This window comes from Oxyura jamaicensis, chromosome 2 (assembly GCF_011077185.1).
Source record: "Oxyura jamaicensis isolate SHBP4307 breed ruddy duck chromosome 2, BPBGC_Ojam_1.0, whole genome shotgun sequence".
NCBI lineage: Eukaryota > Metazoa > Chordata > Aves > Anseriformes > Anatidae > Oxyura > Oxyura jamaicensis.
The window spans coordinates 22419077-22441781 of NC_048894.1; the positions used below are offsets into that span (position 1 = coordinate 22419077).

At 37.4% G+C, this 22705-nt stretch overlaps 1 protein-coding gene across 7 annotated transcripts in view; it reads right to left on the bottom strand.

The window, feature by feature from the left end:
* The window catches only part of ABCB1 (ATP binding cassette subfamily B member 1), a 65720-nt gene that overhangs the window by 12961 nt on the left and 30054 nt on the right, over window positions 1-22705 (bottom strand). For 4 of the 7 annotated variants that reach the window (XR_004748540.1, XM_035318923.1, XM_035318921.1 and 1 more), the window contains exons 9-20: window positions 19581-19752; window positions 17893-18006; window positions 16457-16567; window positions 13726-13851; window positions 13336-13539; window positions 12855-13025; window positions 9657-9818; window positions 8493-8660; window positions 7461-7607; window positions 6029-6133; window positions 4219-4296; window positions 684-767 (exon numbers count right to left, since the gene is read on the bottom strand). Coding sequence is in view for 6 of the 7 variants with exons in the window: in XM_035318923.1 (XP_035174814.1) it covers window positions 684-767; window positions 4219-4296; window positions 6029-6133; window positions 7461-7607; window positions 8493-8660; window positions 9657-9818; window positions 12855-13025; window positions 13336-13539; window positions 13726-13851; window positions 16457-16567; window positions 17893-18006; window positions 19581-19752 (1642 nt within the window). In the remaining variant the exon portion in view is untranslated. Of the gene's footprint in view, window positions 1-683; window positions 768-4218; window positions 4297-6028; window positions 6134-7460; window positions 7608-8492; window positions 8661-9656; window positions 9819-12854; window positions 13026-13335; window positions 13540-13725; window positions 13852-16456; window positions 16568-17892; window positions 18007-19580; window positions 19753-22705 lie in introns of those variants that run through there. The other 3 variants (XM_035318924.1, XM_035318925.1, XM_035318926.1) reach the window with 3 other exon arrangements.

A 22705-nucleotide genomic window follows, 5' to 3' on the forward strand; every position in this document is an offset into this window, starting at 1 on the left:
ACTAGGCAAAATATCACATAGATATTTATGATTTATTCACTATCTGAAAGTACTTAATTTGGTCTAAATAATCTGCAAAATTGAATGTTTTATCCCATTTCTTGAAAAACTGCTCCACTATACAGATCATTCCCACAAGCCTTTTGTAGCTACCCTACTGTATCTCCTTGTTTTCAGGTTTTCTCAAGAAAGAAACAATTATATTTCATAAGTCTCTTATATAAATATACACACACATAGAAATATGACCATATTTTATCTTTTTAAACTCTAAACATATGAACAAACACATTGATGCAAAGAGAGCAACCTTCATTTTGAGGCATATTCTTATATCTTTCATTGAGCTAGAACATTTATCATAAAAACGCAATGCTGTCTAGACATCTAAGAAGGCTGAATAAATGACTTTAAATAAATGGATGCCTTGGATGACTCATATATACTGGTGATACCAGGACTGAACAGTAATATGAACTAAAAATTTTGCTACATGATTATACTGCAAATATATATTATCTACTATTATGATAATTTTTTTGTGTGACGCCAAACACACAAAAAACACTTTTAAATAAATAACAATTCCACATGACCGTGTGCAGGATTTCTAGTGACTGAATACCATCTGTAACTGACTCCACATTAATTAGACATGAAAAATGCCAGTGCATATTACTTACTTCTTTCACTTGTGAGGCATCACTAGCAAGTCTTGTAATTAATTCTCCAGTGCTATTTTTAGGTTCATCAAACCAGCTGATCTCCTACAATATGAAATACACTTATTATGATCTTAAAAACTTACCTCATTAGGCTACTTAAGAGAACTTAATCACTTTGGATTATGACTGGGTGACACATGATAGGGTGTTCTAGTTCTTTAGCTGTAACCATAAATAAAATAGACCTATAGGCTTGGTAAAGTCATGAGAACACAAAACTCAAAGCTAGCCTCTGTTAACAATCTGTATATGCTTTTTGCAAATAACATAAACATCACCACATTATTTCACGTTAAACGCAGTTTACAAGATATCTTTGCTTGTGAGTTTAACATATTTTTGATGATTGGATGTTCACTGAACAGCAATATGAATTAATGAGCCATTTTGAGGACAGTTACTTGGATGTGTAACAGACATCTATGAAGACTACTAATTAAAAAAAATGTCATTTCTCCTGTTAGATAGGTAAAAATGCATCTAAATTCTCTGTCAGTTAAAGCACTGTGAAATCTGTAAGTCTGGTATGAAGTGTTTTGAATGCCTGAGTGCTGCTGCAAAATCTCTGAGGGGTCTGAAAAGACTTGTGTAAAATGATATGCAGTGCTGGGAGATCTAGACTATCCCAAGATTATCTCTTCCTAATCTGGAAGAAACTATTTCCAGGGAAAAAATCTTGTCAGTCATACACTTTTGTATATTAATAGCTATAAAGACTAATTGGTCAGAGGGATCAGTGACTCTAAAGCACTTGAAAACTAAAATTTCTTACTTGAACACAAAGCATTTATCTTGTTTAAATCCAGAAAGCAAATATTAAATATTCTCTCTAACATTGCTCTAGATTTGCCAAATATCAAACCCCAAAATCATTATAATGAAACAACGTCAGTATTTGTATTACATTATATATAAATGATTCTTAGCAACTGTAGGTTGTTTTTGTGCACTAACTGTTCAAAAGGTTACTGTAAGAGCTTTCATATTTCCTGCTATTAGCGTTTAAATGCATAACCATTAGACATTAACAAACATGCTATATTTTTATTTCCTGGGGATTTTATTTTGTTAGAAGTAATATCTTTAAGCATGGTAAAGTAAGCACTGTTCTTAAATACAGTAAAGAAAGAAAGAAAGAAAGAAAAAAAAAGATGTAAAATAAATAGTTTCAATCTAGCTGTAGGCTCACATAGACAGATGATTGCCTTGCCATTATATGACATGCAGCATGTGCCACATGTGTCGGTGCTAATACACAAAATCCCCCCAGGCCCCATTGCTCTACTGCCTGATACCTGAAAATGATGCAAGTTGGACAGTATTTTCACACCAGAGTGAGGACAATAAACATAATAAGATTACTTGATTCCTCATCATGAAAACCTCTCTGTTACTATTCTAGTCCTTCAGACTCTTCCTCCAGGGATCTGTTCAGATTCAGCCTGGTCTTACAGCCTGCACTTTCCTATTGGGCTAGTCAAAAAAAATAAATCTCCTGGGGCTTAATTTCCAATGACATATCTCACTCTTTGGAGGTGGCCTATTATCCCTTCCTGTACAAATGAGAAAATAGGGGCATCTGGTTCCACCCCCAGTGAAAGTTGCTAATGAAAGCTGATGCTGCTCAGGTTGGCTCCAGGAACTTCTGAAGGTAATGACTTTCTGAGGAGACCAGGAAAGACCTCTCTCAGCTGAACAGGCTGAAGAAGCAGTGGGATTGCTTGTTTGGAAACATCTTTGATCCCAGACTTGCAGATGTAGCAGACTAGCATGGCTGGGATATGCTGCCTTCTGTAGTAAGTGAAAGGCAAAAGAGTAATGTGCCTAGGCTCATATTGTTCTGCTTTCTACTGCCTCAGGGATCACATGCCCACCTACAGCTGGGAGTAAAACATAACAGAAATCCAGGGAAGGCTTAAATTTATACTGTGCATTGATAATATCAGAAGTACCAATGTTTCCTTAAAATACTTGGTGAATTTATCAAGATTACTCAAGACATAAAGCAACTGGTTAAGCATAGTAGTGACAGCAAAAGAGGGGTAAAGATATCTGAGTTAATTCTGGATGTGCTGAACTGCAGCCTGGAAGTGATGCAGTTTCTATTGGTACATTAAAGGCACTGCAGCAAACTACATTCAGTGGGCAGCTTGCCACTGCGCTCGATCCAGGAAGCAGCTCATGCCAACCATGAAAAGCTGGTGATGAGGCTGGTTATGTACATCGCTAGCTTGTGTATTGGACTGGCATGGCAAGGTTTTGGGAGTGAGGGAGCTTCTGTGAGAAGAGCCCAGAAGCTGTCCTAAGTTAGGTAACAGCCAGATCTCCAAAAGGGACCTGCCACTGTCCAAAACTGAGCCGGTAAGTGGAGTTGGTTGTGCCTCTGGGAAAACAGATTTAAGAAAGGGGAAAAACAATCAATCAATCAAAAAAAAAAAAAAACCTGCTACACAACAGCAGCTGGGAGAATGCGGAGAAGCATCCCTACAGCCCCAAAGGTCAGTGCAGCAGGAGGGCAGGAGGTGCTCCAGGCCTGCAGCAGCAGTTCCCCCGTGGCCAGCCAAGAGGCCCCTGGTGGAGCAGGCTGTCCCCCTGCAGCCCATGGTCCCACATGGAGCAGATCTCCACGCTGCAGCCCGTGGAGGAGCCCCCGGTGGAGCAGGTGGATGTGGCCTGGAGGAGGCTGCGGCCCATGGAGAGCCCCCGCAGGAGCAGGCCCCGGGCCGGAGCTGTAGCCTGTGGAGAGGAGCCCACGCAGGAGCAGAGGGTCTGGGGGGAGCTGCTGCCCGTGGGGGACCTGTGCTGGAGCAGTTTGCTCCTGGGGGATGGACCCCGTGGTATGGAGCCATGTGGGAGCAGTTCTTGAAGAGGTGCTGCCTGTGGGCAGCCCCCACAAGATCAGTTCAGGAAGGGCAATTTCAGGGTGTTTAATTTAAAGGGCTTATTTCTGCTGCTGAATGTACTTTCAGTGGTACAAAGTCCTGTTTTTACCCTAGACTACTACCATGCCCATTTTTGGTTCTGTGACTGCTCAGTAGGATAAGCCACCAATTTAGTGAGTGCAGCTAGTCAGATATTCAGGTGCTATTACTTTCACTAGTAATTGTTTGCAGATCCTAGCTTGCAGAATATCTGAAGGCAGATCTGACTTTCAGATTTGACCTCTTAGAGTACAGCCCACTTTCTCTGTGCCCCCATACAAAGCTGTTTTTATTATACTAAATACGCTAAATAAACATTACCATCACCTTTGAGCTTTCTTAGACTGGTTTTAAGATGGCCTTTATTAGTTACATCAATTAAAAGGTTTTAAAATATCTACTTGGACCTGTTATAAAGATTTAATCCAGTCAGTTTCTGAAATAAGTTAAAGAAATCACTGCAAAATCTTTATGGATAAAATCACAGCATGACTACTTAAATAAACATTTATGGCATGTAAACAAACAAGCATTTCTAAAGCTTTAGAAAGCTAAATATAGAACAGTTATACCTGTCTCAGAATTGCTCTAAATGTCATGGATCGGAGCCTCATTGTAAGGATTTCTCCAGCTTTGCCAAATGTGAAACCCTGTGTGAGGGGGGGGAAAAAAAGGGCATATTTTTATACCTAATTACAGTTTTTGTCTTTATAAGATAGTAAGTTAAGTGACTATCTGCCTGTAATATTTAAAAAAATATCACTAAGTAAAAAATATGCTAGCTACAAGTGAGCTACAATTTTAAAATCAGAATATTTTAAAGCTAAATTTGGAACCTATAACAGCAGAACACAGAATGAGGCATTGTAGTGACTTTTTTTTTTTTTTTTTAAGAAACAACTATGTATCGCATAGTAGTCTTCAAGCTCCACCAAACAATGATTTAATTGCAGGAATTTTTTATCACACCTGTTCTCAAACTGGAGCTGGCCACTTTACAGTAAACAGGCTCAGCAGTATAACCACTATGACCCTACACTTGTTTTAGGTACTGCAGACACCAGGCATTTCCCCCTTAGAGTCACAAAACTGTAGTTCTGCTGGTTATTTTCTGTGGGAGGTCTCTAGGTCTCTGAACCTCACTGACGTCGGCACACAACTCGGTGTGCACAGAGCTGTGCTGGTGAATCTGTCACTCCTGGACCAGGGCCATGCAGGATCAGACCACACAGGAATGAGACAGGGGACACAGGCAGACACATTTTAGTACATTAGTATCCAGAACAGCTATGCCATCAAGTTTTTGTATTTTTCAGGGCATCATAAAGGTGGGAATTTTAAGTTTGATTTTGCCTGGAGGTGCTACTGTGTCAAGGGCATCAGGACAGAAGGTGGAAGGATAGTGTTCAGACTTGTGCAGGTTATTAGGCAAGATTAACCCAAGCAGCTGAGCAACAGCTTAAGGGATCTGTGCATGTAAATGATATGTTCATCAATTCACATAACAAATGACCTGAACATGGCAGTTCTCCCACAATACATGCAATTCCACGCATTGGCAAACATATACCCATGAGAACAATTATGTGTAAATGTGAATTTAGAAACTGTTTCAGAAAACATAGTCAAAAGTATTTGATCCTGTACCAGTCATAGAATATCCCAAGTTGGAAGGGACCCATAAGGATCATCAAGTCCAACTCCTGGCACCGCACAGGTCTACCCAAAATTTTAGACCATGTGACTATGTGCACAGTCCAAACACTTCAATTCAGACAGGCTTGGTGCAGTGACTAATTGATGGGTGCACCACCAACAGATGGGTGCACTTCTAAAGAGGCAATTTGAATTATTATTTAAATTTATTGGTATAGAGATGTGAGTACTCTTAAGTTAAGCATATGATGTGGTCTTTCCCAGATACTTTTGGTATGTTTTCTCAGAAATCCAAGGGGTTGAGTGCAGTTCTTGTAGATACAGGTGAGGTTGTTTCAGTTCAACCAGCTCAGATGCTGACAGACCTGTTGCATGGAGTGCAAAGCAGGTGCCAAGGCAACCATTTGCTTAAGACAGAAGTGTTGCCCAAAGCCTGATTTGGGTCTGTGCTGTTGAAGTTACTATTTGTACTGTCAGTACTCTCTATTTTCCTACAGAGGCTGTGATACAGAGTAGGCCTTCAAGCCAAACTTTCCTTTGCTGTGGAGATGTAGCCTACGCTACAAAACACATTTGAAATCTCTTACAACATTTTGAACACACCTGGCGGTGAAAGTGCATCATCATTTTTCTAATGTACTGCTTGACACTCAGGCACTGAGGGTTTAACACAGTTGAGATACATTGTCTCAAATACCGTGAACAGTTATGGTAACAAAAACTTACCTGAAGAAAAAACGTGACAAAAGAAATTAGTCCAAAACCTAAAAAGAGTAGTGCATACATGCTATTTGTCTCCCTGATAGCAGCCTTTCCTTTTTCTACAAACATCTATGAAAGAAAATTTTGAAAATTAATTAATTAATTTACTGAAGTTCTGGTTCATTAATTTCCCATTATCTTTACATGCTTGTTTTATGCATTACGTGTGTTTAAAGGGAAAACAAGTCAATTTCTTGATGAACTAAGATTTTTATTTATTTTTTATTATTTGAAGATTATAGATCTGAAGTGAGTGTACATGTTCTTGCAAATGAAAGCTAAAAAAATCTGTAGGTCTTTGAGGATGTTGTACACTGTTTGTTGTTGTATAGCATTTGTATATTTTAGATGCTGAGTAACTGTCATCATGCTTTGTTATCTATTTTTTGCTCAGAATGACACTAGTTTATCATGTTTTTATACCTTGGTCCATAGGAAAAAAATGGACAAGTCAATTATTTAGATTTTTTAATCCAGATTTGTCATAAACACTATCATGCCTGTAAATATTTCTAAAAGCTTTAAGAATAAATTAATGTTTTGGAAAAAAAGGACCTTAATTCTACTTTTTTTCCCCTTATATATATCTTCTGCTATTTGTTGTCTCCATTGGTGACAATTACTGAAAGACCACAACTGAATGCTCCCCTTCCCTCAGGACTGTTTCCTGCTACTATTTGCATTGAAAACCGAAGCATAATACCAGCATAATAGCCTTTTCCCAAACAGATCTTTGGAATGTAACACCTCACAAACAAGTACAAAAAAAATAAGATAGGCCATTTCAATATCTTTGTGTAATATAGTGCAGCTAAAACAGTTCCAACAGAAAATGTTCAAAATTCCCACCAGTGCAAGTGCCTTGTGCTTGACAACATAACTTTATTTTTTAACAGCATAAATTTAAGTTTACAGAAAGCCTCTCTGTAATGAAAAGTCTACCTTACATCCATTTCATCTTGTTGCTTTTGCATTGCTTTGATTCACACTGTACCTTCTGAAATGTTACGGTGAGCACAGAACAAAGATCATGCCTGCACTGCTCATGTGAATGGGGTCAATTATAGTGCTTTCTTAAAAGCACTATAAGATAAGGATGAAGCAATTTCAGAAAGGTCACAGGGGAACCTCTCCTCACTTCATCATTGGTGAGCTGATCAGCTCAAACACAGCGATGTGAAATTTGCATAACTGTTTTGTGAGACTTAGAGCAGAAATTCAGCATTCTCCATAGCAAAGACTTTCACCCATTTCTTACCTTTGCAGGGCAAATTGAAAAAACAAAGTAGCATTTCATGGATTCATCATAAAACAATTCAGCATTTATAAAAACCATAAACAGTGACAAAAGATAGAGCATACAAGCAAGGTTTTTAATTCTTTGCTTTATACTTACCCCTATAACATCTGCAATTATGACTGAAAATATGGGTTGTAAGGCCCCATTGATAACTGCACATAGAGTTCCAACAACAAAGTAAGGCCATTCAGTTTTATTCAACGCCATAATTTTAAAAAATGGCACCGGAGGTATGTTTTTATCCTACAATAAAAGGATTCCATGAGGATAAATATAATACATTAATGGGGAAAAATGAAGGACAAGTATAATCTTTGTAATTTGTTCCCTATCTCATATTCTATGTTGGAAAACCTCAAAATATCTCATTGTTAAAAAATGTATTAATTAACTGCAGAAATTCTTACTGTTACTCAGTGCCCAATATTAATAATAAAAAAGAAGAAAAAAAAATCAATGAATGCTATATAAACTCTCTAATTTCTTCCAACAATTTGAGCCTTTCCCAGAAAGGATTAGTCACAAATTCCACTTACCCTTTGTGAGACTATGCAGAAAAAGAAATTGGGAATTTAGACCACTTTTTCCATTTGATGGTATTAAATGTTTGTGAATGAATTGCTCCTTACTCATCATTAAACATGATGCTTTGCATTTTTAGGTCATTAGCCAAATTGATAACTCTCTCTTAATTTTCAGTAACTTATTTGCTAATACAGACACATTTTAGGCAATCCATATCAAGATACTTAGACAAAAATAATTATTCTCTATTTGGGGTGTTATTAAAGTTTTATGACTAATTACCTGTTTCTGTTTTCATTACATTATTAAATGAATTAACTTGCCACATAGGTTGTTCCCATACTCAAGTAACTTTGCTTCATAATATTACTCAGTTAAACTATTTTGAGTACCACAACAAAATTCATTTTGGTTTCAAGGGAAAAGAATTTTCCATATAACCCTTTTTGTATTACTTTGTCATTTTACAAGTCTTTAACCAGACATGTAAGCTCTCTTCATGTACTATGATAAAAAGTTACTCCCTGTTGAGTGGAATTGGGTTTCTTTCTTGTCCCATTAGTTATGGAAAACATATGCAGATAAGAATACAGAGAGACTCACAAGCTGAACAGCTTTTACATCAAGTTCATCATTCTGTATTCTGAACCTTTTTATGCTTTTCCGAGTGGACTGTCTTTTCTGTCCAGTCAGTACTGATCCATTCAGTGTCTTGCCTGAGACACTGGGTGCATTACCTTCTTCCTGTAACTGATCTTCAGTTCCTGATGTCTGAAATGAAACACATCATGACACTAAAAATCATTTTTGGCCACATTAATGATGAACAGTTCTAAATAAAGCAACAATTTCTTGTAAATAAAGGGAATATTGAAAAGAACCGAGTAATTAAAAAAAACGCCACAAGCAAGTACTGAAGTTTCATTAATACTTCTCTATACTCAGTGAAAAAAAAAGAACGTTAAGGAGAAAAATTTTAGCCATAGAGATTTTTTTTTTGCATTTGCTGTCATATTAAACTGTTCTGACAACATATAGGAGAGTTACATTAGGCATAACTGAAAAAAACACACGTGGAAAAGCCTTTTTAAAATATAAAAATATGAAAAAGCAGAAGATAGATTGAGAAATAATGGCAATATTCAAGGTAGACCCTGTCTGTATAACAAAACTTCAGGAGCCTGAGTCACTAAGATGCTAGTGATTTGGAAAAGTACTTGTGTAAGAGTTTGCATTTTCACAATAAGGGTGAAAGGCGAGGCACTGGAGCAGGTGGCTTGGGGTGTGTGTGTAGTCTCCATCCTTGGAAGTATTCCAAACCCAAAGAAAATGGCCCTGACAACCTGCTTAGACTTCAGAGCCCTCCCTGCATTTAGAGGGAGTTGGACTAGATGAACCACCAATGTCACTTAACCTGAATTATTTTATGATTCTCTGACTTGGAAAAAGAATCTGAAAACTTATCAGACCCAGAAGCTCATTTTTACCACAACCTTCTCACATACTTTATTTTCAATGTCACACTTGAAAAAGAAAGAGATTTTGTTCATAATTCCTGTAATTCACAGGTTTGAATTAAAATCACACGTTTCACTTTTGCTTCTTTTTCTTGTTTTGAAGTTTAATACTCTTCAGATAAGGTTTTTTTTTTTTTTTTTTTTTTTTTTTTTTTTCCCTAGACTTTCTCCACTGAGAAAACACCACAAAGCTTTTGGGAGAAATTCAATCCAGTTAAGTAAACAGCACACAATATGATGCAAAACCTACCTGCATATTAACAAGTTTGTAGTAAACTCCCTTCTGTTCCATTAATTCATCATGTGACCCTTGTTCTGTGATGACACCATTTTCAAAAGCAGCTATAAGATCTGCATTTCGAACTGTTGACAAACGGTGAGCAATAACAAGTATGGTGCGTCCTTTCCTGATCTGCAGAAAGCATAACGATGGCTTCAGATTAGCGTTGTCAGGTACATTTAATATTTCCCCTCTTCATACTAGGGTTCAAGAAAATATTTTAACTGAAAAAAAATTGCCATGGAAATGGCATTCTAGTAAAGATCAGAATTTTCAATTGAGAAATGCTGAATTTCAGAATACTTTTCAGTTCCCGTGAGATAAACTAAAGCAAAAAATGTAACTTCAATGAAATACTGGAAAACGTATTTTATTTGAGAATATAAATTAAAGTACTCTGGTTTTGCATGTCAGACTATCAATTTATAAACATAAATATATGAAGTATCTTCTTTCTAAACTGCCCATTCAATATGTTTTCAGGTTAAGTATCCAATTTATACTGAAAAAAGACTACCATTAAGCATGTCAGTGACAATCGTTTCAGAGCATTTCACAAGTATTAAAAAATTGTCACTTACACAGTAATTTTGCTTGCTCTAAATTACTTGTTTGACTTAATTGAAAGTATTTCTCTAAAACTATACTTAAAAATATGATTTCTTCTATTGACATGTCATTTTTACACCTTTTGAACTATTCACTTATAGTAAAATAAATCCCACAGGTTGGGATTTGACATGACATGACAATTTGACATGACATGACATGACAATTTGACATGAAAAAGATGTTTTTCCAAGCACATTTTAAGTGTGGTCTGGGATAAACTGGCATCAATAACTAATGACCCAACAAGTGAATCCAAGCTTTATATTATTTATATTAAAATTATATTATATTAAATTATATTAAAATTAATTATATTAAAATTTAATTAAAATTAATAAAATTTAATTATATTAAGATCTTCTAGGATAGTGGTTTAATAAGTGTTTTACGATTAAGAAATAAAGGTGAAAACTGTCATGTGTAGAGTATTCTTGAAAGCATTTCCAACTAAATCTGACATCTTAATATTGTTACATAATTTTTAGACCTGTAAGTTACAACCATTTAAACTATCCTATAAGAAATGGTACACCTTTTCTTAGTAGTCAAAAAGCTTTGTTATTTCTGCAATTATTTTAAATGGTTAAAAACACATCAAAATGTGGAAGAAAATCAAGCTAATAGCCTTAATCATAAAAAGGAGAATGCTCCATCCACAGAATAGTAAACAGATTCAGCAGAAGCTTAGTGAAGCCTGTAGGGAACAGCAGTCTACACTAGATCTGATGTAAACCTTCTACCGTGGTATGTGCCCAGCACACAGAGAGAAAAAGAACACAGAAGGAGGACAAATGAATACTGGGCACACAACAGCTTAGCTTTGTCTTGCTTAACATCAGCAATCTCAGAGCTAGTCTAGTCTGAGCAAGTCTTTCTGTTATGCTCTGCCAGATGCATCAACAGGGAGATTCATCTCATCATATGACATTTTAAAGATAGGTTGGAGAGGTTGGAGGCTAAGTAACTTGTTTAAACTAGCTGTATAAGTTTTATATTGCAGCAGTCGTCTTGATCAGCAATTCTCTGCCCTCCTGTTTCTGGGATTCACTTTATAGGCCATGGGCTGGCAAAAAGATCCCGGAGCACCAAACTCCACCACAATGGCTGTCTCACTCCCCCTCCTCAAAAGAAGAGCAGGGGAGAAGAAAATATGCTGGAAAGTAAAAAAAGGCTCACAGGTTGAGGTAAGGATAATTTAATTAAAGAGGAGAAAATAAATAAATATAATAATAAAAACAAAAACAAGCAAAGACCACATGGAAACACAGAAGGAAAAAATGTTCGCTACTTCCCATCAACTAATGATGTTCAGCCACATCCTGGGAAGCAGGCCCTCAATATGCATAGTGGTTGTCTGGGAGGACAGACGTCTTCATAAGGAGAGTGCCCCCTCTCCTTTCCCTTTCCCACCTTTTATTGCTGAGTGTGACACCATATGGTATGGGATATCCTTTGGTTGGTGCCCAGCTGCCCTGGTGATGTTCCCTCCCCACTTCTTGCCCACCCCCAGCCTGCTGGCTTTTGGGGAGGGGTTGGAGGGAGTCTTGGTGCAGTGCCAGTGCAGTAGACACAACACTGGTGTGATAACACTGCTGTTCTAGCTACAAGTGCAGAGCACAGCACTGTATGGGCCACTACAGGGAAAGATAACTCCATCCCAGCCAGACCCAGCACAGCACGCCAGGTATCATCGTTTCACAGAGTATAGTGAATTACCAGGAATGAGGATAAGCGGACAGGGAGCCTAACTCACTGAAACTAGTGTCAATTAGGTGTCCAAGTGAAAATTAACAGACTAAAATATGTCTTCAGATGAGAATGTGGATTTTGTTGTCTGACTCTCCCAGACACAGCCCTGCACAGTGGGTAAAAGAGCATATGGAGATAAAATGCTTTCTGAAGATATTGTCCATGGATAAACTGTGATCCGTGCTGAAAATGTTTATGCAATGATGGTAATTTGGCTTTACACAGAGGGTGATAAACATAGATGCATAATTAGAGAAAGAATCAAAAGAATAAAAAAAAGCAAAAAAGCAAAAAAGCAAAAACAAACAAAAACACTGTGGTTGATTCAGCCTGAGGAATAGGTGGAACTATTTTGTAAACAGTTCACACAGTTCCTTAGAGCAGACAACAAGAAATACAGGGTTGGCTATTTTTTTTTTTTTTATTTTTTTTTTTTTAATTCTCTAGGTATTATAGAAGCCAGGTCTAGACAGCAGCCAACATGTAGATGCCTCTCTTGAAGACACAGCCTAGCTGGCTTTGAATTACTTTGCTAGATATTAATAACAACATAGCCCATTCCTGGTCAGGAATATTCTGCTTAGTCTGCACTGAGCTCTTTACTGCTCCAAAGAATAAAGCTTGTTTGAGAAAGCCTGCTGCAGGGCAGTCCTACCCACTTTGTCACTAACTGAACCCCCTGGGCACTTAGAAACTACTTCCCAATCTTTGAATGAGCAGAAATTATTTGCAAATTCAGGCAATTACCTTACACGTTTTAGGAGTCTCTATTTCTTGCAGCTCTTTAAACAAACAAGCAATACTGACCTTGTCAAGTGCTGCCTGCACAACCGATTCACTCTCAGTATCCAAAGCTGACGTTGCCTCATCAAGCAGAAGAATTTTAGGATTGCGAACCAGAGCTCGGGCAATTGCTATTCTTTGCTTCTGGCCTCCGCTCAGCTGTGCCCCTCTTTCTCCAACCACGGTTTCAAACTTCTACAAGAAAACCGCACACGTTAGCACAACAGTCAGTAGAACGGTCCATTCACCACAGAAAGGCAATGTAAAGACAGGGCACATCTGTTCACCACAGAAAGGCAATGTAAAGAAAGGGCACATCTGTGTTAGTAGCCCCTGTATGTCAAAATTAACATTCTTCTCCAAAGCTGTGAGGAAGCTCTGCATAGCTCTGCATATTTGCAGCTCTGGAAACAGCTTCCTCTGCTAAGGAGAATCCCTCCTCAGGAACTCTTTGGTGTGAGTAGGTTGAAGGGAAATTATTCCAGCAGGACAGCAGCTTGCTTACCTTGGGTAGCTTCATGATGAAATCATAAGCGTTAGCTTCCTTGGTAGCTTTCTCAATTTCTTCCATGGTGACATCCTCTCGGCCATAGCGAATATTTTCTGCAATGGTAGTAGCAAAGAGCACAGGCTCCTGATTCACCACACCAATAATCTCCCTCAGATATCTTACATTCAGGGTCTTGATATCCTGCCCATCAATGGTAATCTAAAGAAGGGAAGCGGACACAACCCATTCACTAAGCGTTCTGCTCAAGGACTCTCTCTCCTCAAACTGGCATATGCCTTTTTACCAGAGACTTGACCGTGTCATTTGATCAAGGGCAACGAGACCAGAAGCTGACTTTGAACAACTGCAACACACAGAGCAGTCATCTGGCTTGAGGTGTCTTACCGTGCCTTCCTTGGGATCGTAAAATCTCTGGATGAGCTGAACAGTTGTACTTTTCCCACAGCCACTGCCACCAACCAGGGCTACTGTCTGGCCACAGTTGACCTTGAGATTCAAGCCTTTCAGTATCTGTGAGCAAAAGAAAGTTTGACCAAAGCATAGCAGCATGTAAAAATGTCAGCGTAAATTTACAGAAACTCTAAAGACTACAGTAAAATATCCTTCATGTTTACAGAGTGGCCTAGTACATTCCTCTATTTTTCCATTTAAGTCAGGTTTTATTGCACTGATACATCAATATATTTGTTATATCTTTGTGTACTTAGTAGCACCCTTATTTATCAAGTCATTACCCTTCCTAGAACATTTATCGTAAAAGCTAGGAGAAGTAAAATATAGGGCATTTGTGTGAGTCCAGGATTATTATTATTAATTATTATTATTATTATTATTATTATTATCCTGTCAGTTTTGGTATCTGCCCTGAATTTTTTGTATTATAACTCATTTCAATAAAATAATAATAATAAAAAACTCTACCTGCATACATGAAAAAACAGCCCATTGATTATCTGGTTAGGTATTACCCCAATATATATCGTTACTATGGGCATGGCCAAACACCATAATTATAATTTAAGAATGCTGTAATTCCTTGTTATTGTGGCAAGACATTGCTGTTCTATTAGTGCTAGCAATGCTGATAAAACCCTTATATATCTGCAGTCATAACATTTGCTGCAAAGTGGTGATTGCTCAGTTTTGAATATGTTCACATGGTGTTTAAAATGACAGCAGCTCCCACCAACAGAATTTTTAACTTTCCTATTATCAAGAGATTGGAACTAGTATTGGAGAAGTTAAATAATTTTGTAAAATATCTCTGAAGTAGGTAATGCCATAGGGTTAAAATATTGATTATCAGAAATTCTGGGAAAGTTTCTAAGAGACCTCTAGGTAAGAAAGGGGAAAAACTGCATTTGAAATTATGGAAGGAGTGGCTTGGAGTCTGTGGAGTTTCATTGCACTATGAAGAGATTGTTCCTTCTGCTCCTCTCTTCAAAATGCAGCATTTCACACCAATTGCAAAACTGATGGTCTGCTTTCCATGCAGATGTACTCGCTCAGAGAGGTGGCAAAAGCACCAACAGTCACTGAAGCTGTAGAGGAAAAGAACTTTTATTTCCCTCTTACATTGCTGTTGGCCTATGGGAGCTTTTCTTTGTAGCTTTCTCTAAAACTTCAAGAGGCGGAGAGACATCCGTAAACCTCTGTGTGATGAGACAAAAGGGAGCTTTTGTCTTGGATAGTTCTTTTTCAGTTATCGATGAAAAACAACTTATAGTTTTGTTTTCACATATTGCATAGCGTTTCATATTATTTCATATTCATATTATTACTCAGAAGTAATCCAGTAGAAAGCTCTCAGGAGAAAGTTCTTAATTAAAAAGAAGAGGGAGAGCTGAAATTCTATTAATTTTGAACTAAAGTATATCTGTGACAAGAAATCTGGCAATGTCATTGCACACAAAGATCTGCTCAGTGTCTTGGGCAAGTTTTGAAGCCCTTTTTGGTGAAGGGTTCCTGCAGCTATCTAGTGTGATAAATTCTTACCCATTGATATCACATGCATCTGCACAAGTTTAGGAATGCAGAGTGAGGTCTCTTAGGCACTACACTTTTAGACCATAGTCAGTATAATCACTCATAGACTATAGTGAGTAGGCTGTATGCCACAGTGTTTTCACTAATGCAGTATGTTTCCTTGCATCTTCTGGTTTGTTCATCATTTTCATTTTCCTTTGTTGTGCAGCATCCTTCCCCCTTCATCCCCAGGATTAAAGATCTAAAAAGGTGACCTCTGTAACAGAGGAAGAAGTAAAAAACCCAGCCCTTCTCTAATACTAGATTACTATTGTCACTGAATTCTGTATCAAAATGTTTATCTTCACTGTCTTTGTATTTATTCTAATGGCAACTAATATAAGTACCAAATGATTTCAATTATCTCTTCAGAAACTTGCAAGCTGCAATATTTTTTCTGTTTCTTTCCAAGCTGCCTAAGAAAGTCCTGTTCACAGTCTACCTGAACAAGATGGGAACAAATCCCTTTTTAGAGATTAGTGAAAATAGACTTCCTTCACACTGCAATAGAGACTTATTTTCCAAGACATTCTTTATAAATGTATTTTCAGAAATTGTTCAGACCTCTTCTATCCTGAGTTAATTGCATCAAGACATACCTTAGTGAAAGCTCTCAAACAAAACTCCCTGTTCCTTTGGTGGGGCAGTTTTTGCATTGTAAATGCAAGAAAATAAGTGTTAGATCTGCTGCCAGTTTCTCAGATAAATACATTTAACAGACTTACAGTGTGAGCAATCTGGAAGATCAGTATATGGCTATTACATTTTTACTGCGTTAAACTAAGCATTAGTATGATGGGTTTTTCATTATATTTAGGAATTATATTTATTATTATAGTTATTAATTATTAGGGCATCCAAGCTTTAGTGCAAGTTTAATATAGCCACACTTTATTTATTTATAAAACAACAACAAAAAAGGTGCTCTTAATTAAGTTAACTAAACTGTTCTAGCTAAAACAGATATTGGTTCTAGATAAGAACAAAAGTTTCCATTATTTCTAGGAGTCTTATTAATTATAACAACTGGTTTTCCCTGAGACAATCAGGTTATCTTAAGTGGAATCTGAATCACTTCCATGTGTAATACCTGAATATCTGGCCTAGCAGGATAATTGAAGTAAACATTTTTGAATTCCAAAGTCCCCTTAACATGGTCCAGTTTATAGCCAGCATTGGATGAACTGTCAATCTGAGGTTCCTGTGCAGAATAACATGGCAAGAAAAGGGAAAACAACAAAAACATTGTTTAGATTTCTAATGACATTTTAGCACGATACAGGGCTGTGAAATCTTTGATGTCAATGTTGCCATACAACAAGGCATACGTAGCAAGCCTCATTACAAAGCAGCAGTGCAAAAATAACTACTTAAATGCAAGAAGCTGCCAGTGCAGGCAAGTCTGTCTGCTCTACTCTGTGCTCGTGTGGCCTCACTTCAAGTACTGTGTGCGGCTTTGGGTGCCACAATATAAGAAGGACATAAAATTATTATAGTGTCCAAAGGAGGGCAGTGAAGCTGATGAAGGGTCTGGAGGGCAAGACGTATGAGGAGTGGCTGATGTCCCTTGGTTTGGTCAGCCCAGAGCAGAGCAGGCTGAGGGGAGGCCTCATGGCGGCCTGCAGCTCCCTCACGAGGGGAGCGGAGGGGCAGGCGCTGAGCTCTGCTCTCTGGGGACAGTGACAGGACCCGAGGGGATGGCATGGAGCTGGGATAGGGGAGGGTCAGGCTGGGTGTTAAGAAAAGGTTCTTCACCAAGAGGGTGGTGGGGCACTGGGACAGGCTCCCCAGGGCAGTGGGCATGGCACTGAGCCTGCCAGAGTTCAGGAAATGTTTGGACAACTCTCTCAGATGTATGGTTTGGTTTTTGGGTGGTCCTGTGTGGAGTCAGGAGTTGGATTTGATGATCCTTGTGGGGCCTCTCCAACTCAGGATATTCTGTGATTCTAGGAGATAGCAGCTGTGGCAGTATTAACATGGTTAGGGAACTAGGTTTTAATGCATTTAGTTTTATTGCAGCACAGAACAGTTCAGAATCAGGCATATGTCTGCACTAATAAGCAAAGGCATCAATTCAATTTATATTGACAACCCAGGACTAATTTTAAAATAGCATTTCTGTCACTATGATACTCTAATGTCAAAATGGCTGTAGCTCCTGCCAGCTACTAAAGTATGTACCAGACATCTGGTAATTAACTCTTACAGTTCAAATTAATCCTTTTCAGCCAGGGTGCTCTTGTCACTGTTGTCTCAGTTAGTTACTTGAATTAGCATAGATATAATTTATTTTTCTTCTTTAACTTGTTTTTCTGAACTACCAGGTTAAAAAATAACAGTCAGAAATTTACATCTTAAATGTAAATGTACAGTATTAAATGCTTGTCCTGCATTCAAAACTGTTAGGTAGAATTTTTAAATGTTATGATATTGCATCCAGAATTGTTTGGGCTTGATAATTTTGTATTCAGAAAAGAAGTCAGATGTTCAATATTTTCAAATGACAGCCGTGGCAAATATACTCACATTGTCTATAATACTGAAGATTGCATAGGCAGCTCCTCTTGCATTGGCAAATGCCTCCATGCTTGGTGCACTAGATCCAACCCCAAAAGCTCCAAGTAATATAGAAAAAAAGACCTAACAACAAAACAAAACATACATACAAAAAACAAACAAACAAAAAACAACATAATATGCAGCTGGAATTCATTTAGATAGCTTCATTTATCTGAGAATATTGGCTATCTTTCCTTCAAGTAGATTCATGCATACTGTGCAATATGAAGAAGTTTAAATCAAAGCTGCAATTAAACAAATGGCAATCATAAACAAAAAGGAAACATTTATACGAAATAAGGAATTTTCAAGATCATTCTAAAATTTCCCTATTTCACAACTGGCCCATAAAGAGATTATTGTGAGTTTATGACGGCTGGGGTTCTTCCTTAGAGTGACAATAAGATGTTTCCAATTCCACATGAGGAAAAACTAGCCAGCAATTACTTCTATGGTTAAACACAGAAAAAAAAAAATCTTTCTATCTTCATATGACATAAAAATAAGGGTAATCTAACCCAAAAGTTAAAGACATAATATTCCACTCCAGTGTACTACCGGCAAGAACAGAACCAAATATTTGAGGAAACTGGAGACTTCTTCATGTGAAACTAAAATTGTTTGCCACATCAAAAACAGACTCTAATTTCCACTCTAATTTTTCAGCCTTGGGTTTGACATTTTTTGTGCTTATTGTTTCTCTGAACACATGCAACTGTACCACTCATTTCAGATGTCGGGAATAAATGCCCATTTGCATTTTATCTTTATCAGATCTAAGTATTAAACAAAACTTGCATTACAGTGCAAGTTGCTAGTGACCCAGAGGAAGTGACAGTCAGTATGGATTTCTGCAAGGACCAGCAACAACCACTGCTCTGCAGTCAGGTGCTGCTTGCATGAAAGCAAAGCTCTTTTCCAGCTGTTTTCTGCAGGGTGTTGGTAGTACAAACTCATCTGCTTGGCTTTGCCCTGAGGTGGTCAAAACAAACTTACACACTTGGTCACAAGTGAAAACAATTAAATGAGCTTTTCCTCTTAGGTTTAAGCATATAGCACCTGCCTGTAATGGAGTGGATGGCTTCAAGAGATGCTGACATAGCACAGATGTAACCTTGTTAACAGGAAGGCTGTGACTGGGATTACAACTCCAACCACATTATCATATTGCAAGCTTTCCAACAGAAGGTCCACCTTGGTATCAGTGAAGATAATGACTTCAGGTCAGCCAACAGGGACCAAGACAGCATTTAATTTGTTATAAAGTGAATTGTACCTGAAGCCTGGTCTATGTCTCCTGATTGGAACCTCCTGGCATAGATTCAGGCTCCTAGAAGTCAAACCTCAATCCCCTAGCAAAGATCCAGTGGGACTGAATACAAAAATAACAACTTCTAATTGTTATTGATCCAAGCCAGCTTTTAACAAGGGACTTTCTTGTGAGTGGTATTTATGTTGCTACCCAATTTACAGAAATAATCCATGATATGCAAAGCTATATATTTTTTATTTTATTTTATTTTGTTAACAGCACTGAGAAAGTGAAAAATGCAGTTTGGAAAGCTAACTTCAACCTGACTCAAAATTTAAATAAGATATGCAGAATCAGTTCAATACTCTTCATAAACCTTGCTCAGCTACTGGTGAATACTTACTGTAAAGACATTTCCGACTGTATAGTCATCAGAGAGTATCAAAGTGGTTCCATACCAGAAAGCCAATGCATATGATGCATATATCAAAAAGAAAGCAATACCTATGGAAATATTGGCTGAAATAACTTTTTTGATACCGATGTGTTTGGCTTCTTCTAAATCTTTTTGGTATCTAAAAGAAAGGGCATAAAAACCAGAACATACAGGAAATTACTCTTCTTTATTTTTCTATGTATATTCATAAATTCTTCAAAGTAAATGTCAAAGTTATGCAAAATATTTTAGTAATCAAATCCTAAGAAACACCTTGCTGTGAGTAGAGGAAAATGTATGAACTGCCCTTCATGTTGTGACAGACTGAGATGATCAGCTGAATCTGGACCACATCCTGGATGACTGTAAAAGGCTGTGGCAAAACGCTAAACAGCTGTAAACCTGTGATTTCTGGAATATTCCAAAAGCCAGAAAATATTTCTGATATTACAAGGAATATTGTTGCATAGGTGTTGCACTATATTGTAAAGAAAGGAGAAATGGTGATTTGGAGAAAACAGGATCAATTTATGTCAGAATCTCTCTGGGGAATGAATGTAAAGGAGATACTGGGGTAGTGCTTGTATCTGATATTCCACATTGGACTTGTACAGAGAGAACAAGTCAGTCACATGTGCATGACTGTGAGAGACTCTAATATTGTAAATATTAGACTCTAATATTGTAAATATTGTAAACTGAAGAATCAAATGCTAGTAGTAGCTGCATGACCCATGTTCTCTGGGAAGTGATAGTTGACAAGTTTCTTTTATAAATAATCACTGAACAAATAGAAAGACTTTCAAAAGTCTTTCAAAGACTTTAAAAAAAAACAACACTTAGTTTAAGGCTATTAAGATAAAGCTGGTTATAGATAAAAATCAAGGATTGTAGTTTGAATCGGTTAAAGTAATTACAGCCAAGCACACGCAAAAAATGTCTGCAACAAAGGTTTTTCATTTCATGGGTCTTGGAAATTTAGAAGCATTGAGATGACAATTGCACCAGAAATGGCTCTCAAAATGTAGTTCAGTCTCAACTTTCAGTAGGAAAAAAAAACGGGGGTGGGGCGAGCAACAAAAATATGTATGGTGCCAAAAGCAGGAAAGGAAAATGGTAAGAAAGTAATGGTAATGAGGGACTTCTTATTCTAAAGGACTGAATAACTGGCATACCTAACAGTGGTCCAGTAGCAAAGACTTTTAGTGATTGATTTAATGTTGAAATTGTGGATAAAACCATAGGACTGAGTTATGCCAACAGTGACCTGAGAAATTACAAGCTGGTACCTTGACAAGAACAGTATAAAAAGCTTATAAAAAAAAATCAGAAATAAATGAAAAATAAGGTACAATGAAACAAAATAAAAAATAAAATCTCTCATAAACTATGAAAGCAAAAGATTAACCCAATTAATTTTCTTTAAGACTGTCTTTCCTAGAGAGGCAGAACACAGTAAACTTCATTTATACCATCGGGACTTCATTTATACCATCTAATGCCAATTTATCCTAAAGCCATAGCATAAATTATTACTTAAACAGTAGTTTAAGTAATAAAAGAATGGTAAGGTAAGGAATTGTTTGAAGGAATATGGTGTTCAGTGGCAAGTTGTAATACCCAAGGGATTTAAAAACACAAGTTCTTCAGTCAGTCTTGGGATTTATTGTTTCTAGTCTTTTTAGTGGCTTTGACAGATAAGGAATATTTACAATAAATAAAATGTCCTGATGGTAGAAAAATGAGAGGATCAGTGCAGAGGATAAATGAGAGGACTAGGAAAAAGGAATATCAGAATATCTTACAGAATTAGATACATGATATTGGGGAGAAAGGTAAGAGAAGCAAATTAACTGTACTTTCATAAAGTAAAAGACAACTAATTTAAATAATAGAGATGATCAGTGAAATGGAAAACCTATACTGTACAGGAAAATCAGAATAACTGTACTGTGATGGCCTAGCAAAATGACACCTGAGAGACTTTATGATTTATTTCTATAAATAATACAGGAAAGTTAACCCATGGGAAGGAGCTACCAAAGCAAAAGTGCAGTGCTGGTACAGGAACAAACTAATAGATAGGAATTACATGTACACTTTGATGGTAAGGGATGCCCAACCTTCAAACAGTCAAGTAGCAGAATAGCTTCCCTGACTGCAGCAACAGAGTTAAGAAGACTGCTTGTTTTTAGGATGGACCTTTTTTGCTTATTGGCAGAGGGAACAGGTGATACATTTGTTTACTACAGGAGCAGACCTTGGTCTCTGTAAATTAGGAGGTCCTTCTTACTCTGGAAAGACATACATCACATTCAGGGTACCTCAATATATTTTAGATTTCTGCTAAATGCCACAGTTACTAGAAATGAGCTTTTTTTCACCATTGGTATGCTATGTATAAGATTCCCAGAACATGGAAAGGCCTACCCTTCTCTCTCAAAGTTGTAGAAGCACTAGAAGAGGACATAGAGCAGCATCAATGTGTTATTTTTTCCTGATTCTCTTTATTCCTCTGTCATCGATTTCTTGTTTGCTTTAGCAGCCACCAGCCTAGGATGAAATAGGCTTAGAAGATGCAGAATCTCCAGTACAAGATGGGTGAGTCTGATAGAATTAATGTCCAATTTATAAATATCTTTCTCACTGCCATAGGGCAGAATATTTTGTAATCATTAAGCATGTCACCATTGTAACCTCCAGTCTACTGTTACACTGATGGAAAAAAAGTGATATATATATATATCAGGATGCATAGCAGAAAAGTGTCTGACTAATAGTGTTTTAAGGATGAGCAGGAAAAAGAGCTGATGAGAGCTACAAGAGTGATGAACAGCACTGGGTAGCCCAGGAAAGATGCTGGGGTGAACAGGGAAGCAAGGCATAGATGCCCAAAGAGCTTCCTTTAGCTGCCTGACTGTGAAACAGTGGTGGCTGGAACATAAGGGAGAAGCAAGGGATGGTGTATGTTTTCTCTGAATGACACAAATGTTAATGAACTTTGAGTCTGAAAACACCTGCCAGCTTTTGTGGTCATGATGATTAACTTTAGATAAAAGATCAAAAAGATGGCAAGAATGATGTTCTGTGGT